Source organism: Lissotriton vulgaris, chromosome 9, assembly GCF_964263255.1.
Source record: "Lissotriton vulgaris chromosome 9, aLisVul1.2, whole genome shotgun sequence".
Taxonomy (NCBI): domain Eukaryota; kingdom Metazoa; phylum Chordata; class Amphibia; order Caudata; family Salamandridae; genus Lissotriton; species Lissotriton vulgaris.
Genome location: NC_141697.1, coordinates 456,633,454 through 456,653,331, shown reverse-complemented (window position 1 = coordinate 456,653,331; position 19,878 = coordinate 456,633,454). Strand labels below are relative to the sequence as shown.

General features: G+C 46.2%; 1 protein-coding gene across 1 annotated transcript in view; it reads right to left on the bottom strand.

Moving 5' to 3' along the window:
- Positions 1-19,878, bottom strand: part of ADSS1 (adenylosuccinate synthase 1) — a 478,155-nt gene that overhangs the window by 72,566 nt on the left and 385,711 nt on the right. Inside the window, exon 11 of the mRNA XM_086937899.1 lies at positions 7,414-7,511. Coding sequence (XP_086794025.1) covers positions 7,414-7,511 — 98 coding nt within the window. The remainder of the gene's footprint in view (positions 1-7,413; positions 7,512-19,878) is intronic.

Below are 19,878 nucleotides of genomic sequence, written 5' to 3'. Positions count from 1 at the left end.
CCTTAAGAAGAGGCGTTGCACACCGGGGAAGCCATGACCATCTGCATCATCAAATGGGAGGGGGATGGGAATACATCATTCACAGCCATGCTGTCAGAGCTCCTGGAAAATCAGCCCTGAACATACTGTAAATAAATATATTATCACATCTTTCAAAGAGTCACCCTTGCAAAATGAATCAACAAAACCAGAATTCAAGGAGGGTAAAAGCAGAATGGCTTCATGTGTGGAACACCCTTATATTCCTAAATATGAATGCAAATAACGGAATCCCTTTCTCTATATCACTGTTCTTAACGGCAACTCTTACACAAGGGCAAAGGAGGTTTGGTATGTCACAAATCAAAATCAGGGGTCTGAGCAGGGGCGGCTGGTCCGCTGGAGGAGTGGGGGGGGGGGGGGCGGGGAATGGGGTACTAGAGGTCACAGGGGATAGAAGCATTAAAAATAAAACATATGGACCTGCAGCCATGCCCGTCATGCTCTTCTGCTCCTCTTCACCTATTCATAAAGGCACAGGGTCCCAGAATTCCCTGCGGGCAATCCTTAAGCTGCTCTCTTGCATAAGAGCAGCTTCAAAATTGGACTGAGTGCCCTCAAATGGCGTTCCAGGCCGGACTGTGAGTCTGTGCCTGCTATGTCCAAACCAGCTACGATGCTGGGTTGAAGAGAGCTTTCACTGTGCATGATGGTTTGGCTGTCCTGAGACGGTAGTCCAAAACCATCATGCGTTGTGATGAGCGTGCACTACCACTCCCCTCAGTGCCTGTCACTGCCAGGCCCTGCACCAAGACTCGGCAGGACAGGATAAAAAAAAGAGTGTTGTTTTATTTATCCTTTCCTGACGTTTTTTTTGGGGGGGTGCGGTGGGTGAAGTTCCTTAGCAGAAGGGCCGCTACTGGGTCTGAGAGCAACCTTCTAAAGAAAGGTCAGTGGGTGCATACACACTGCTATGTAGCAGCAGTGACTGAAATGCATTATCTGCAAATGCCAGACTGCACCTGGCAAATTCTTGTGCCTGGCACCTGAAGGGGGATCTAAAGTGAGATTTCCAATGGTGGGTGCATTACCGCACTATGTTCACACCTTTCCGACCTGCTGTAGACCATATGTCAACTGATCCATATTTCAGCCACATGTTCCTTTTCACAGCTGTCCATGTAGTCTAATCTTACACCAGGTAATGCACATAATTTTTGTTTATGGGGCACACAGCCCTGAAGTGGGTTCTCAGTTGTACAAACTCGGGGTAGACACCCAATTTATTAAGACGGTTCTCAGCCACCCAAATTGAGGATTACTAAATCAATATAAAAAAATTGCCGATATTGCATGAAGACTAATTATTTAGCAGTTTGAGCTAAACAGAAACACTGTTTGCATACGGGAAAACCGGATTTACGAAATTGCAGTTCTTCACTATTTATATATACACATACACAGAATTATCTACTATTCAGAGTTGAAGAGATAAACTTTGTGAAGTTATACATAGCATATATGCAGCTGTGCCGAGTTTAAATTGATATTTATTTCAAAATGTGAATGCAGGGCATGAGCCATTACTCATAAGATAATATTTATGCTAACAATATTTTTTGCCTATATTTTTGTGTGCTGATATTTTGGTACTCTTCTCTTTGTTATGGAACCGATACAGAACTTTGTATGTAGATATGAGTATACCAATGCTGGTATGGACTCTGACAACAGGGTTAGAACTCAAACACTGACACTAACAATGAAACTGACAATGGGACAGTAGCATTGGAGCATTGGTATTACAACACTGACATTGAGACTCACACTTAGAGACAAATGATGCATGAACTCAGACATAGGGCTACAAGGACTCAGGCATGAGAACAGACTAGACAAATGCCACTGGGACACGATCAGTGGCACATGAACTTAGGCACTAAAGTACATATAGTGATGCAGGGAAATGTTCATTGGAGTGTAAACATTTAGGGGCATATTCACAAGAAAAGGTCAGAGCGGGGGAACTGTGCCATATTTGGCAGCGCTGTGCTCTGACATTTTCAAAACCGTATTTACAAGAATATGGTGCACTCCTGTGTTTCCCCTAGTGCTGGTGCAAAAAAAGCTGCCTAGAGCCAGCGCAGACCACCTGCCGCCATGTTGCAAGGGTGCCTGCACTGCAGGGACAATTGTTTATGTGCAGGAAGAGACACCTTCCTGCACATAAACAATCAAAAATGGCAATAATCACCTTCGAAGTGTGCTTTTTGCAGCACACATGGAAAGAGCAAAAATTTGAAGAGAATGTACTAATTTATCCTCGTTGTGCTACTCTAACGCCTGGTATTCCATGGCATCAGCTTTTGGCACTGCCCCAGCCTAGTAAATCTGGGGCAAAAGCAAAAAGCAATGGGTGTTGTGGTGGAACGCCCACAGCAACACCCACTCCATGCCCCTTTGCCGTAGAGGACTGCAGCAGAAAGGGGCATATTTACAAAGTGGTATTAAGCCACGCAATGTGGCTTAGCGGCACCACATAAAAATAGAAAGTGTTGATGTGCCACTGGAGCGTCAGAAAAAGTGACGCTCCGGCGGCACTGAGGGCTTGTAAATATGCCTTTTAATCACAACCATTGGGCACTAACACTGAAGGTAACAATGACAAAGGACTTAGGCTCTAGGACCCTTGCACAGGACTAACCCAGTTTTGTTATTTCTTAGTTGTTTGCATGGAAAATGTTACTATTAACCACAGTACTGGAACTGTTTTTTATCAGTGTTGAAGGATGCAAGGCTGACCTGTGGCAGAAATCAAAATGGGATTTTCAAGTTGAAAGTTCATCTCAGCAGCAAGCCCTTCTGCTGACTGAATAACGCTACATTTGATCACCAATTAATTCACGAGAAATTATATCACACAACCTTTAAACCTTGGTGATGGGTCGTTGAAAATTCTTTAGAAAACTATTGAAATTGTTTGAGTGCAAAGACAGATACACAGATATTGCATAAAAGCACATTTAGAAGTTATACTTACTTTTAAAAATCTGAATTACATTAGGGTGTCATTACATATATGTCAAGCAGTAACACAGGCCTTGGATAATCCCAAACAGCATCCAAGGTCAGGCAAGATCAGATGACACAAATAGCGTTTTATGAAGCATTGCTGTAACACAATTTTCATAACCTACTAATACCCAGCGGCGTCACTAGTGGGGTGCGGGGGGTGCGGACCGCACCGGGTGTCACCATCCCACTGGGGTGACACCAAGGCGGTTAGCAGCAGTGTGTGCTGTAAACAGTGTGCAGACTTGATTGCATTGAAAATAGTAAACGTCGTTGCAACCGTACGTGCAAGTTCAGTCAGTTCTGTCTTGCAGCAACTTGCAACCTTACTATCCTGCTCAGGAAGACTGAAGGAGGTGCCTGTGCGCAGTGCGCACTGTCTCCACCTCCTCCGCCGTGTCAGCGCGCCTCTTAAGGCCCGCCGCCCGCTTACAGGCGGATTGCGGATGATGTCATGCCATTCATCCCTGATTCTTAATCCGCATGCGCAGCATTGGGCCCTAAATGCGCGTGACTGGCCTGCACTGCAGCAGGAGGATCAGAGGCGGCACGTCTTGACTTGACCGCCAGTTGGGTTGGGGTCCGCCATAATTTAATTTTATTCCCGGTCCACCGTGACCGATGTAGATCCCCCCCCCCACTCACCCCTCCCCCGTCGAACAGCAGGACAGGTGAGTCAGTGAGTTTCTCTGTCCGGACCGGCACGTGGGGGGGGGGGGGAGGGGGGCACCTATAATAACACAGTCACAGGATGCTCTTCTTTTTTCTTTTTACTTTGTGAGTGACGCAGATGATAGTTTTTACGGCCTTGCAGGCCGGGGTTCATCATGAGTGCCAAAGGGATGCCCTGCTGATTTGCCTTTGAGTTCTCCACGCTGTTAGGAGCTGCTATTTTACTTTCTCTTTGCCCACTGCCTGTAATGGGTTGTAGTTCTTGCTGCAAATCAATGTATTTTTCTGACATTTAATTTCAAAGTGCACTAGTGCAGCAACAGGAATAAAAGTTAAAAAATATGAAAAAGAAATAACTAAATAAAGTAAGACAGACTAGTGGTAGCAAACTGGCTAGATAGATTTTATTCACACCCAAATACATTTAGCGCCACTCTTACAGAGTTTGCCAGTTAAGCGCTATTTTTGTTGTCTTGGCATTGTTTTCCCTGGGCTTGGAACTAGTGCACCAATCTTGGAGGTACTGCAAAGTGAGGATTCAAAAACAAAATTTGTACTGCTGCACTGCATCTACAGATGTCTTTTTTACCATAGATACTGCTTACGTTTTGTAAGGATATAAGCAATGGCCATTGAAATGGGCCATTCAGGGCCCGAGTCATGTCCTTAACTTTTCAGGCAAAAGCACTAATTTCTGAACACTGAGTGTAAAAGCGTTAAGGTAGCCATGTTGTTCTTGCTTACATTTCACATGGTTTGCAACATTTTGCATTCCCTTTGATTGTTTGCTTTTTCCAGGATGCTGTCACTTTTGTTTTGTAGGCCACATGTTGCTCTTCTTGCCTAGTGCGTAATTGAGTCGTATCCAGGTGTTTGTCGCGCAGCGGCAACAATTGGGTTGTAGTTGAAGGCAGTCTGAGTTTTTCTCAGTGGGGCACTGCAGTATGGTGTTCAGTGGGGGAGAGGATGTGGCACTATGGGCAGAGGAGCTGCTGAATTTGAAACTGGGGAACCAAGTTCAGCCAGCCTTAATAACCAGTGCCTCCTCCCTGCACTCCAGCAATTTCCGGTAACAACAAAAATGTCATGATGACTGGTGATTAATGTTCTTCCTAGAGAGAGATCAGAATTTTGTCTAATGGAAGATTTGACTCATGGAAAGGTAGCTCAGAGGGTTAATGTACCTGCTGCAAAGAACATGTGCCATGCAGATCACAAAGTACACATAATCATGTAAATAGGCCAGTGGGTGGTGGGCTACTGTTTTTGTCAGAGCGTTCCTTTTGTTACTTGCAGTTTATAAGTTAAAATCCTAACATAGAACATTGAGCTATGTCATCTACTCCGCAGCAGGCCCTCGTTCTGAGCCGCCTGGACTACTGTAATGGCCTTCTCTTGGGAGCTAACGAAGGAGTGCTTAATAAACTTCAGGTGGTTCAGAACACCGCGGCCCGCCTGGTGACCAATGCCCCCCCTAGAACTCCATCTTTGCCCCTTCTCAAGGCCCTCCACTGGCTTCCCATCCGGAAACGGGTGGAATTCAAGATTTGCTGTGTGGTACACAAGAGTCTCTACAACCTCGGTCCTCACTATTTGGCCGAGAAATTTGTATACCACCGCCCCTGCCGCAATCTCAGGTCCAGCAACCAACTATTACTCCAGGTTCCTAGACATTACAAGACCAGACAGGGAGGTCGTGCCCTTTCCATTATGGGCCCGCGCCTATGGAACAATCTCCCCCTTTCCCTTAGAGAGTGCCCGAGCCATCTAGCTTTTAGGAAACTCCTAAAGACAACTCTATTCTAGTTGGAGCGCTGTCCGTCCTGTTCTTCACAGCACCGCGCGGAGATACACCTTCGGGTGTGATGCCGGCGCGTTACAAGCCCATAAATAATAATAATAATAATAATAACACAAGTCACATTTTTTCTTAACATTTGATACGTTTGAGCTACAAACAATTTATTAGTTGAAATGGTCACATCATCTTGCATTATGAGGCAAATATGGCTGAGCCATTATTATTTAGAAAACTTTTGCAAACTAGGATATTTAGCCATTCATGTTTTAACTGCTGTTGTGGAAACAGGAGAAGTGCTGAATGATGACAGAAACTCCATGGCTCAAAGAGAAATGGCTTGTACTTCCACATTTTATCGTATTTGGGGACATTCTGCTATTAGAAGCATATCCCACGGCCACTTTCTGAATACATTTTACTGTCAATAACTCATTATAACCTTAAATCAATTATCAATCTAATATGTGTTGAAAAAAGCTTTGTTTTTGACCTTTCTGTCTCCCAAATTTTCTTGGGAGGGGAGAAGTGTAACCCCCCAAACTCCCCCTAGTAGTGGTTGCTCACTGCGCTTGCTCGCTACACACCATGTAGGGGCTGGTCTCACTTTTACTTTGTTCTCTCTGATTCACTCCTTGCGTCTATTTTCGGTGCTCTCTGAAAGAATGTCTATGGGTACATATGACTGGGCGGGTAACCGGATGTTCTTTAAAGTCACCATCTACTATTTGCTGTGCTTTGAAAGTTGATATAATTTTAATATGTAATGAAAAACGTGCTGTAAGATTCACTATCATGGGACCTGCCACTGGCAGCAATCTGTAAATTGAAATGTGAAGACGACACAAGGGGTGAATCTGTGGCGCTATCATTTTTCAGACCATTTACTTCTGTCACTCCCATCACAGTACAGGAAGGGGGGCAGGGGCGATATTTGGCTGTCCTTTATCGGGCATTTATGTGCTATTGAACTGAGACCTTTATTTGGAATAGCTTGTAGGAGCAGCTCCCCCCGATGTCCAAGCCTGGGTGGGAGGCTCAACTACGGTGCCATTCTCACACGACGCCACCATGGTGAAGGGCTGTCTAGCAGAAACGCATCCACCAGTAAAACCTGGTTAAACCGCCAGGTTCGCCATGAAATGAGGGGGGGAGCCGTCTCCTCGGGGCTAGCAGGGCCGCCCCCTCCTCAGGAGCAATGATTATAGACTTCGCTATCCCCTCAAATAGGGGTGTGACAAATTAAATTTACAAACGTTACTAAGGATTCTGTATGGTCCCGTTATTTGCCAACTGTGCCCACTGGCAGACTCGGAGCGGAGGAGGTCCATTCGGTAAGCGTGAGGGGGTGACACCATGAGTTACCCGCACCGGGTGACACCAACCCTAGTGACGCCACTGCTAATACCTCATGCGTCAGGAATGGAATGCATGTGTATCTCCAGTCTGGTGGAGCACTTAGGAGTCCTGGCAGTCAGAGCCTTGCTAAATAACATGGTGATCACAGGAAGTCATAAGTCACTCGCTGCACCACTCCTACCTTTTTTTGTCTACAGGTTTTCAGTCACAGGATACAAGACACATGTAAAAGAGTCTCTCTTGTTTTCTATAAGATTGTTCTCGGTTGTCTGCTTGTTAGCTTAGGCCACAATAAATGCATACATTAACACACAGAATAGTAGCTAAATATTTTCTAACATGAACTGTCACATGAAATTTCGAAAACTTTGTATTTGAATAAAAAAAATATTCACAGAAGCAGATATCAACAAAACAAATATTTTTCACATATACATTTTCAGTTTTACATATCTTTACCAATTTTATTTATGAAAATAAAACCCAATTTTGCAAATAATTATTCAGAATTCTAGTAAAACTGAGCAACATACCAGGGAAATGTGGAATTCTCTTTCCATTTAGCTTGTATGCCACACCAATTTTGATCTCATCGAGAACATCCAGAATATCAAGCTTTGTCAGTGCTAACCTGTTTCAGAAAATACACACATGGTTAGGATGAATAATTTGTGATATAATTCACCCCAGTTCAATATATAGTTTATTAGTGAATTAAAACTATAAATCGGTTGAAAGAAGCAAATAAATACACCATAGTAAATCATATAATTTACAATGCATCCTACATGCATAGTTTAGTAATCCATAAAATCGTTCACACCAGTTTAGCTCCATAAATAAAAGCCAGAAAGCTGATTTGGACAAATAAGAAAAAATTCAACTGACAGCTGGCGTTTTCTATGGTCTCTGTAAAGGATTCTTACTAAACTGCAGCCATATCAGTCATCGCTTATTCTTCTGGGGTACCAAAGTCCCCACAGGGAATGACAATCCATTACTTGTTTAAATCGCACATCAGGTGGGCAGAGTAGAAAGCCAAGCTTTTCTTCTGGTGTCTGAACTGGTAAGAGGGAGTAACCTGTTATGGTTGAGGGCATCATTCACTGTACAATCAAGATTAGCATACAATTGTGCCAGCCACTGAAATCAAGGCCAATCTTCTTCAGAAAGGAGTGTTAATGGGCTTCTAGGTTTGGAGCAGCAGTCACTAATCCCACCTTAGGAATCTCATCGGTTAGGGCGACGAGGGGACATGAGCAAATGAGGTGAATTTTACAACCACAACAGTAGTTACGGGTCTTGACATGTGCCAAGCTCTTGGTGGTAGCAGCGACACATGTGGTTGCTTCTAATGTCATCCGTTTGAAGAAGAGGAGCGGATGTGTATTAACCGGTTGGATATCAGTGGGCATTATGTAAATCATCAGTTGTTGGAACCTTGTGAGAGAAACTAGGATGCAGTGAAGTACAGGATGTCCCGACAGGTTTCACTTTTGTGTGCTCAGAAGCTTGAAAGTTCTATTTCCCCCAGGGCAAGGTCTAGATGAAGATTCTCCTATTGATCATGTTTTGTTTTTAGCATCTCTTGTTGATATTTAAGAGCATTACTTATAGATTAGCTTATGGCTTTATTGAGAATTAATAGGGATAGGTAGTTTCTGCAAGTCTCTCCCTAACCTTCTGTCTCATTCTGATGGATCACTGCTTTTTTTGTGTATGGAATGTTACCTAGTTTGAATTTCCCCCTTGAATGTACTTTCAGGAGCAATGCTTCCAACTGAAAAGCAATATTGGTTGTTAATGTTGTGGAGGTTTTTGTTCATGGTTTTGGTCCAAGATTGTAAAGTGAATCTCATGGTTCTTATTGTCCTGCTGAGAGGAAGATGACTTGTGAGGTCATGGTTGTGATATAGTGAATAAAAGAGTAGGGTAATTTGATATACTTTGTAAGTTCCTATATCACCTTCTGGGCTTCATGTAAAGATATTTCATCTATACAACACTGTCCAGCCCCCTTTGTGTTTGTATATGATCCACAAATAATAAAAGTCAGCCCTTTCTCAATAATATCAAATAAAATGCCCTGAAGCCTTCTACTTGTCAATGCACTAGAGACCTTGCAACCCAGTGTACAGGAAACAAAGCGTAATGATTAGGACACAGGAAAACCAGTGACAACATATGTAGAAAAATGAAGAACAGATATTAGCCAGACAAGCCAGATATCAGAGTACACGTTTGGAAGCCATATGATCATGGTAGTAAATAAAAAACAATGTTTTAATAAATTAAGATTGGGGTTTCTGGCTTTATGATATTTATTTTTTATCATTTCCGTATGTATTCATCTATATTTTTTGGTAATCTTACTGGTATTTATCCATATTTATTTTGTGTTTTGAGTATAATAGGAGCCTTAAAATGGTATGTTTCCATGTATATTTATCTCTTGGACGTGCATTCATACATGGATGCCTGTCACATTTTAGCAAATTAAGCAGCCACTTATAACAAGGCACTAAACTCACAGGTACATATTAGCGTTAATACTACAAATATATGCTGATATATGCATGTATTTAAGGAAATCTCATCCTGTTTTTTAACTCTCCATGTTGTCTATCTGTTCAGCCATTGCCTGAAATTGATGAAAGACAGCATGGAAAGCTTATCTCAAGAAGCACCGTTTTCAGTATTTTCCAGCTTTTAAAATGTTTTTCTGTAAAAATCTGTAAAAAAAGAAAAACGGAAGCTATAGTTGAGATGGATACTAAATAATAAAAGTGCCCCCAGGCGCATCCCAAATTAAAATTCCACTAATACTGTAATTGTGGGCACTAATGAGATAAATAATAGCAAGCAAACGCAATAATAATGAGGACAAATGATTCTTAGAAATGAACATTGTTAGAGCAGAAATAACTAGATACAACAAATGACTAGAGAAAGAAGCAATAAGAATTAGAGGAATGAAAGATCTGCTACATCCCCTGCTTCAATGGTTTCAATGAATGTGACAGGTCAGAAAAAAACACACAATTTTGGAGTATAGAGTTCAGTGAGACGACGTGATGATGAAATACATCTTATCTGATTTTCTGCAAATTAGTCTCTTCCTATTACCCAGAATCCCTGGAAAATGTCGAAGTATTATTAAACAAATCACAGTTGCTTCCATTTACATTGACAACAACGTCACGCACATGACAAAGGTCTTAAAGTCCAAAATATCCACACTTTTCCTGATAGACACTGTGCCTCTCAGGTATATGTGGACCTGTTGCAAGGGAGCATATCCTTCCAGTACAAACTTCTATGCCTAGGCATACACTGAAAGATTTCACAAATTGGAGGTGTGCTAAGCAGTTCAGCACAGATGGAATGTGTGGATTGTTTTTGACGAATTAAATATTGGCCCCTATTAACGTCTGCTTGAAGAGGTATTTATTTTTCAAAATAAAGACTAATCTTGCTATTTTAGTAGATTGGGCTTTGCGACAAAACCTATGGGTGTTAGCAGCGATGCACCCCGGTAAAGATCCTTGTCGCAAAAAACGTAAAGTACCGCAATTCTATTTTTGCGCTGTGAAAACATACCTTTCTAGCACAAAATACCTTTTGCACTGTAAAGTATATACCAAATCTTTGGTTTGTTTCATTTTTTGTGATGCTGCAATGGCACAAAGCCTTACTAAAACTGGGCCTACAAGTTTAAAAAAAGGCAAGTTCTTTATTTTTCTACTACTCACTATGATCACAGTCACCTACATTTTTCTTAAAAAAGTATTTTGGCATTTTTATTTTCACTTTAAATACTCTTCGAGGAACCGAAGACTGACAGAGCAATTGCTTGACTTTTTTTAAGAACCTCTCCAAGGGAAGTCATGCCCCTTCCATTCAAGAACTTCTAACAGGCTGGAGCTTTGGGCCAGATAATTATCTAGGGTATTCAATACTGGGTAACGAGGTGCGATTAAAAACGTAAAAGGATGGTAAACTTATCAGTTAAGGTAGTAACTTATCCACTGGACATAGGGCAAGGCTGCACAGTATGAGCAGTTTAAATAAATCCCATAAAAATCGTCTATTTTTTACTCAGGGGCACATGTACGACGAAGTGGCAGAGCGTGTCGTTAGCCTCCTCTGCTTAACGACACGCTCCGCCAGTTTGGAAACTCAAGGCTACACCATATTTACAAGAATGTGGTGCAGCCTTGCGTTTCCCCCTGCGATAGCACTAAGTTTCCCACCTTAGCGCCAATGCAGGCACCCTTGCACCAGAGTGCAAGGGTGTCTGTGTGCAGGGGAGGATTGGTTATGTGTAGGAAGGTGTCCCTTCCTGCACATAAACAATCCTAAAATGCCATTTTGTAACTTTCATGTGTGCTACTTCATGCAGCATACATGTAAGTTACAAAATGGCATTTTTTAAAAAGGTTTGTTTATGTACAGTAAGGGACACCTTCCCGTACATAAACAAACCATGGTAATTTGCTTTTTTCCATGTGTGCGGCACAAGGCAGCACACATGGAAAAAGCTAAATCAAGGAATAATAATGCATTTCTCCTCGTTTCGCCACCTTAAAACCAAGGTTTTCCTGGTCTTAATTTTGGCGCTGCCTCCTATATACGCCACCCTTGTACATAGGGGGCAGCGTCAAATACGATGGGTGTGGTGGTGGAACGCCCGCCACAACACCCACTGCAAGCACCTTCCTTTCATGCTAAACATAGCGTGAAAAGGGACCTTACGTACAAGGCAGCGTTAAGCCACGTTAAGTGGCTTAACACTGCCTTGTATATAAGGCAAGGCCCCTATCGCCAGGGGAAAGTCACAAAAAGTGACATTCGCGTGGTGATAGTGACTTGTACCTATGCCCCTCAGTCTTCATTCAGCTCTTTGGATTAAGTGAGACAATTCTTTTCGGAGGCTTTTCAGGAGGAAGCGAGCTGCCTGAGAGACCCACTGCAGAGTCAACTTGTTGCTTAGAAAATAGAGAGATTTCCTACCTCAGGAGTCTCATAGAATGAGAAAGCTAACCTGTCCACATGGAAGTAAATCATAATTCTGGGGTTAAATTTGCTGGGCGTTTGCGGTGAGTGAGGAAGAGTTCCTACAGGAAAGGGCAACTCAGAAATGACCTCTCCTGTTCCTGCTAGTGGATTTTCTGGCTGCTGGCAGGCGAGTGTTGGACCACCCAGGGCACCAGCAGTAACTGAAAGCGGCAAGGACGCAGCAGATGGGCCTTGCTGGTGTGGAAGGAGTAAGCAACGTTACGGCACGAAGGGGCAGATTTACAATAACTGGCGCATCCCCTGGGATGCGCCAGTTATTGTGCGCTGCTGCTCCGCCACCCATGGTGCGCTGCATTTACAATGCGGCGCACCATGGGGCAAAAACGGCACAGATGCGTGACGCATCTGTGCCGTAAAGGCGGCACATTGCTGGAGTTGCGTCGCAAGCGCGACGCATCTCCAGCAAGGCTCCGGGGTGCCCTATCTGTCCAATGCTGCGTCAAGCCTTACGCCTGCTTCAAGCAGGTGCAGGGTTTTGACGCAATATTGGCCTAAAAGTGACTCAGTGAAATCTTGTAGATTTCACTCAGCCACTTTTGCGAGGTGCACCTGCCCCGGAACGCCCACCCTGCGCCGGAACGCCCACATGTGGCCCAGGGCTTTACAACGTGACGCATCTCCCTAGATGCGTCACGTTGTAAATGCCTCGCAGGGATGTGCCACGTTTATGCCGCTGTTGCGTCACGCAAGGCGGCGTAAACGGGGCTTGTAAATCTGCCCCCATGTGCTTGGCTGCAGTCTCTGTCTGGATGTCTGAGTGGAGCTGGAGGAACCAAAAAGCAGCAGATGAACTACTAGCCTCGTAGAAGCTGCGACTATGCATGGATCAATGAAGTGAACTGTACTCTGTGGTGATGGACTAGCGTCACGTAGGCAGGAACCAGAAGGGCGGGACCAGAAGCGGTAGGCGGCCATTTTAGTTAGTTGGCGCCGACTGCAGGAAGAGGCAGAAGTGTTCCCGGCGCTCGGGTGAATAAAGAGAAGTTAACTAACACAAGGCTTTGTTGTGGTTATTTGGGGCTTCGACAATGGTGACGAGGAGTGGGATTTAGACCCTGCCCCAGCCACCGGAGCCAACGACAAGAAAAGCTACACCACACACTCGGAACGAACACCGGAGCTTGGCAGTGGACACCAAACAGCCTTCAACCTTATCACAGACCAGTGCAACAGGGGCAGAGGTATGCCACAGGAACAAAGAGCATAAGATACACGGAGGGCCCAAACAACCACTCCCCACCGGCTACAGGACGCTGTCCGGTGAAGGTCCACAGCGTCGCAGATAACCTCACCTCTGGCCGGAAGCCCTACCCGGCATGCTGGCGGCGAGGCAACCACGAGGGTAAGGGTCAACGGAAGGAACCACGGACAACTAGAGAGTACAACAAACGCCAACACCTGGCGGGAGCGAGTCGGAGAACGGAGCAGCAAGCAGTGAGCACAGTGATGAGGACGCTGACCAACATCAGCCACCGGGCAGCCCACCGGGTAAGAGCGCACAAGTGCAGGCGGACAATAGAGGAGGCAACAAGATGGCCGCTCAGTCCACCTCCCTCACTCAAATGGTCCCGTTCATGGCGAAGAGCGGGGAACCAGAAATGCAATGGGAGGACTGGAAGAGGTATTTCCTCAAATATCTAGAAGCTCTGGAAGAAGAAGGTGGGGCTCCATTTTCGAGTCCGAGGAGGAAGAAAATATTGTTACACAACTTGGGTCCTGAAGGAATCAGGGTGTACGACACCATAGTCAAGGGCACGAGAAATGCGGTGGACACGGACGTGTTCGGTCATGCCATCGCAGACCTAGACGCACACTACAGACCAGTAGTTTGTGTGGCAATAGACAGACATACCTTCTTCCAGAGGAAGCAAAAAGGGGGAGAATCAGTGGACGAATATGTGGTGGCTCTGCAAAAGTTAGCCTTGACGTGCAAATTTGGAACGCTGCATGATGACCTAATTAGAGACCAAATCATTATGCACATGTCCAGCACTCACATACAGGAAAAGTTGTGGGTCAACGGCGATGCCCCCCTGAAAGAAGTATGGGCTATGGTAAAGAAGGCGGAAATGTCCAAGAGGTGTGCGCAAGCCGCCAGGAAAGAGGTAGGAGGAACGCAAACCGTGTGCAAGATCACTGCAACGGTAAGGAACGAAAGAGCGAGGCCAAGGGATAACCAAAAAGGACTAGACGGAAAACGGACACCCCAAACTGGCCATACAGAACAGAGGACTAGCAAGGGTGCCAGACCGAGTTGTTATAGATGTGGCAGCATGTCGCACTTAGGCAACGATAAAGCATGCCCCGCGTTCAGAGCAAGGTGCTCATTCTGTAGCGTATTTGGGCACTACGAAAAGGTGTGCCGCCGAAAACCCAGAGGAGCCAGGGTAAAATACGTGGACCAGGAACAACAGGAAGATGTAGAGTGCCAGGAAGAAGAAGGGGACGCAGAAGAAATCCTTTACATCGATGTGCAAGTACTAGAAATGGATGGAAAAGATACAGACAAACCTAAACTCACGATTTTCATAGGAGGAGTGTTGATGGAGATGATCGCGGATAGTGGAGCACCCATCTCCATAATACAAAGGAAGATCTGGGAAGAAAAGTTTCGGGCCCAAAGGGAAGAAAGTTTACGGCCAATGGACTTGAGGCCTGTAACGTACACGGGACAAAGAATCCCAATGTTAGGGTATTGCCCCTTGCTGTTCGAATTTAGAGGACGCCAGGCAAATTGTAAACTATACATTGCCGAGAAAGGGCCGCCAGTGCTCAGCTGGAAGGACCAAGGAGCACTGGGCATACTACTGAATCCAGGCGGAGTAGAGAAGATCTTATTGATGGACAGGGAAGGAGACAGCAAAGAAGGGTCCTGGCAGGAGTCATACCCCAAGGTCTTCAATGGCCAAATAGGAGAATGAATCAAGTACAGACACCTTATAAAGCTGAAGGAAGGAGCAACACCGGTGGTCCACAAAGTAAGGAACATACCGTTCCGGTGCAGAGAGGCGGTGCAAGCAGAACTAGACAGATTGGAAAAAGAAGGAGTCATTAGGGCCATTGAGAGTGCAGAATGGCTTTCGCCCCTGGTTGTAGCACAAAAGCCAAATGGAAGGGTGAGGCTATGCGTGGACCTCAGAGAACTCAATAAAAATATCATAGTGGACAAGTTCCCATTACCACGCATCAGCGAGATGTTGGCAAAGACTAAAGGCAAACGGTGGTTCTCCACAATAGACTTGTCGTCAGCCTATCACCAAGTCAAATTGCAACCATCATGCAGTCATCTCACATCGTTCATAACTCCCTTTGGCTGCTATGAGTTTGTACGGATGCCGTTTGGCCTGGCCTCAGCGGCGGCAGTTTTCCAAAAGCTTATGCACAGACTATTCCGGAAAGAAATAGGGATCCAGTTCTTTCAGGATGATATCCTGGTCATGGGTGAAACGAAAGAGAAACACGATGAGAAGCTGCACATGGTACTACGCACCTTGCAAGAAAACGGACTGATGGCGGAGTGGTCTAAATGCAAGTTCGGTGTGCAATCGGTCACATATTTGGGACACGAAGTGAGCGGAAACGGGATTGAACCTAAAAGATCAAATATGCAAGCCATTTTGAATGCTCCTGCCCCGAGCAAGAAGGAGGATGTACGGTCATTCTTGGGAATGGCTGAATTTTACAGCAAGTTCATTCCCCACTTTGACACGAAAACTCATCACTTACGGCAGCTGCTGAAGGAGAAGAATGGATTCCAATGGAATGAGGAGGAGCAGACCGAATTCGAGACTCTAAAACAGGAAATGGGCAACGCAATTCCCCTCAAAGGATTTGACCCTGATGCAGAATCGATATTAACAACAGACGCGAGTGACCGAGGACTGGGAGCAGTGCTAATGCAGCGGTCAGAAAAAGGGGAAATATCCACCGTGTGTTTTGCCTCAAGATCCCTGGCGCCAAATGAAGGGAAGTTTAGCGTCATTGAGAAAGAGATAATGGCTGTTGTATGGGCGATGGAGAGGTTCAGGCAGTATCTGTGGGGTGCGAAATTCCTCGTAAGAACGGACCACAAACCCCTGGTCAAGCTGCTGACGTCCAGTTGACATGCACACGCCACCCCGAGGATAGCCAAAATTACACTACGTTTGTTGGACTTTGTGTATGTGGTAGAACACATGCCGGGACTGCAGAACAAAGTAGCTGATTTTCTAAGTCGAGTGGCCTCCATGGAAACGGCAGAGGAACAAGAACACCCAAGGTGGGACGGATATGTGGTGGCCACTATTCAAGACCTGGAAAAGGTGATTAGCGCAAAAGACTGGGAAGAGGCCTACAAGGCAGACGAAGACCTGGAAGTGATCAAGGGATATGTCACACATGGATGGCCTGAAAAGAGGCACTTAAAGGATACCCTGAGACGGTTCTGGGAAGTGAGAGAAGAACTGTCTTTAGCAGACAACTCAGTATTTCTCCTGAGAGGCGACAAAGTAGTCCCACCGCAAGGCATAATTAAACATTTGTTAGTGCTTCTACATGAAGGCCACCAGGCAATTACAAAAACCAAGGCTTTGGCTAGGCAGGCGTACTGGTGGCCGGCCATAGATGCCCAAGTTGAAAGACACATGAGAGCATGCGAGTCGTGTGCAAAGGCCGACAAGTCACAGAGCGTGATGAGACCTGCGTTAGGAAAATTTCCAATACCGGACGATCCATGGGAAATCGTGTCCGTCGACATCATGGGACCGGTCCTCAACAAGGAAGGAGTGCAGAAGTACGCCATTGTCATGGTTGACAGGTTTTCCAAATGGCCGGAAGTGGCTATAAAGGAGAAAGTGGACACTGAAGCGGTGGTAGACTTTTTACGAAGTGTCTTCCTCAGGGAAGGTATCCTCAAAGTCATAACGCGTGACAATGAACCCCAGTTTGTGTCTTTGAAGTGGGAAGAGTTTACAACCAGGAATGGGATAGCGGTAAATCATACTCCCATCTATCATCCAGCGGGCAACGGTCAAGTTGAATGCTTCAACCGAGTGATTATGGGCACAATCCAAGCGGCCATTGATGATGGACTGGACTGGGAGAGAGAATTAATGAAAATGCTATGGGCCTACCGCATCACCCCAGGTAGCACGGGGTACAGTCCCTTCAAGGTATTGAGAGGAAGGGAGGCCTTCACGAAAGACAATATGGCGTGGAGGAAAATGGTGGTACAGAGCAAGTGGTCACCTGCGGTGGTCAGGAAGAACCTGGAAAGAGCGCAAGAAGTGTACACTAAGCACTTCAATAAGAGACACAATGTGCAAGAAGTGGAGTTGGAGAAAGGCGACTGGGTCCGGGTAAGGTCACCCATCTTGAGAAATAAAGGAGAGAGCAAGTTCTCACCGCCCCTGCGAGTGGTAGAGCCATATGACCGTTCTGCATTACTTAGTGATGGCAAAGTATGGTCGCAGGACAGAATGGCGAAATGTAGCAAGATCCTGAAATGGGGAGTAGGTATGGAGGAAGACATTGAGGATGTAGGAGACGGAGAAGAAGAAAGTGATGGAAGGAACAAGGGCAATGTAGAAGAAGGGGTGAAGCAAGTTGAAGAGAGCAGCACGGAAGGGAAAGTAGGAGATGGAGTTGAGGAAGGAGTAGACGGCGGGAGCAAGGAAAGTTTGGACTGGGAAGTGAAGGAAAGAATGGCTGGAAAGAGCAGAGGAAAGAGTGACCAGGAAGTGCAGAGTGGCAAAATGAAAGACTGTGTAAAAAAAACGAGAGCAGGAAGAGAAGTGAAGATTCCGGCTAAATTCAAAGACTTTGAAATGGACTCTAAGTAAGGCCTAGTAATTTTGTTGTGTCATTGAACCAAAAGGGGGGAGATATGTGATGATGGACTAGCGTCACATAGGCAGGAATCGGAAGGGCGGGACCGGAAGCGGTAGGCGGCCATTTTAGTTAGTTGGCGCCTACTGCGGGAAGAGGCAGAAGTGTTCCCGGCGCTCCGGTGAATAAAGAGAAGTTAACTAACACAAGGCTTTGTTGTGGTTATTTGGGGCTTCCACATACTCGGCCCACAATAGAAAGTACCGCCTCCAGAAATATCGGGATGTTTACTACATGTTTGTGTTAATTTCTGGCCCTTTTCCTGTTCATTTCATATGTCCCACGGCTTGTGACTGGAAAAGGAGGTCCCTAATCTGATACAGAAATACCGGGTCCTCTGTCTCACAGGGTAAAACATGTCATTGTGTGGAGACGCATTTCTCAGTCAGAACCACTCCGTACAACCCGTAATGAGCATGTGCATTTCTTGGTATTACTGTGTGGAAAACACCTGCTACTAGAAATGAAGTGGAATTATTCATTGCGCAAAATTCCTTAAAAACATGGTTAGAGCTCCCTCTGTTGACCACCAGTATGTACAAGAAGTTAGCGCACAGACTGTAGACCGCTTAGAGCATTTCTAATCACAAACTTTCTCTCGGTGGCCGACTTTACAGTGTGGTTTTTGGCCTAGGGCCGCACTGGTGGAGGCAGGGTCAGTGGGGGAGGTGCTAGAGGAAAAATTCAGGCCCCTGCAGCGGACGCCTTCATCCACTCAGCCAACATACCGGCATACACACACATATCTCTCTCTCTCTCTCTCTCTCTCTCTCTTTCTCTCTCCCTCCTTCTCTTTCCTTCCCTCTCTCCATCTCCCTCCATCTGTCTGTATCCATCCCTCCCTCTGTCTGTATTCATCCCTCCCTCTCTCTGTCTCCCTCCCTCTCTTTGTCTCCCTCCCTCTCTCTGTCCCCCTCCCTCTATCTCTCTCTCGCTCCCTCCTTCCCTCTCTCTCTGTCTCACTCTGTCTCCCTCTGTCTCTCTGTATCACCTCTCATTCTCTTTCTCTCTCCGTCTCCCTCCCTCTCTTTCCTTCCCTCTCTCTGTCTCCCTCCTTCTCTTTCCTTCCCTCTCTCCATCTCCCTCCCTCTGTCTGTCTCCATCCCTCCCTCTGTCTGTATTCATCCCTCCCTCTGTCTGTCTCCCTCCCTCTGTATGTCTGTCTCCCTCCCTCTGTCTGCCTGTCACCCTCTGTCTGCCTGTCGCCGTCTGTCTGTCACCTTCTGTGTGTCACCCTCTGTCTGTCACCCTCTGTCACCCTGTGTCTCCCTCCCTGTGTCTCCCTCCCTGTGTCTCCTTCCCTGTGTCTCCCTCCCTCTGTCTCCCTCTCTCTGTCTCCCTCCCTCCCTCTGTCTCCTCTCTCCCTCCCTGTCCCTCCCTTTCTCCCTCTCCCTCCCTCTGTCTGTCTCCCTCCCTCTGTCTGTCTGTCTCCCTTCCTCCCTCTGTCTGTCTGTCTCCCTCCCTCTGTCTGTCGGTCTCCCTCCCTCTGTCTGTCTGTCTGTCGGTCTCCCTCCCTCTGTCTGTCTGTCTCCCTCCCTCCCTCTGTCTGTCTCCCTCCCTCCGTCTATCTGTCTCCCTCCCTTCCTCTGACTGTGTGTCTCCCTCCCTCTGTCTGTCTCCCTCCCTCTGTCTGTCTCCCCCCTCTGTCTGTCTGTCTCTCTTCCTCTGTCTGTCTCCCTCCCTCTGTCTGTCTCCATCCCTCTGCCTGTCACCCTCTGTCTGTCACCCTCTGTCTCCTCTCTCTGTCTCCCGCTCTCTGTCTCCCACTCTCTATCTCCCTCCCTCTATCTTCCTCCCTCCCTCTATCATCTTCCCTCCCTCTATCTTCCTCCCTCCCTCTATCTTCCTCCCTCCCTCTATCTGCCTCCCTCCCTCTATCGCCCTCCCTCCCTCTAGCTCCCTCCCTCTAGCTTCCTTCCTTCCTCTGTCTCCCTCCCTCTATGTCCCTCCCTCTATCTCCCTCCCTCTGTCTCCCTCCCTCTGTCTTCCTCTGTCTCCCCCTGACTCCCTCCATCTCCCTTCCCCTCCCCTTCTGTCTCCCTCTCTTTCCCTCC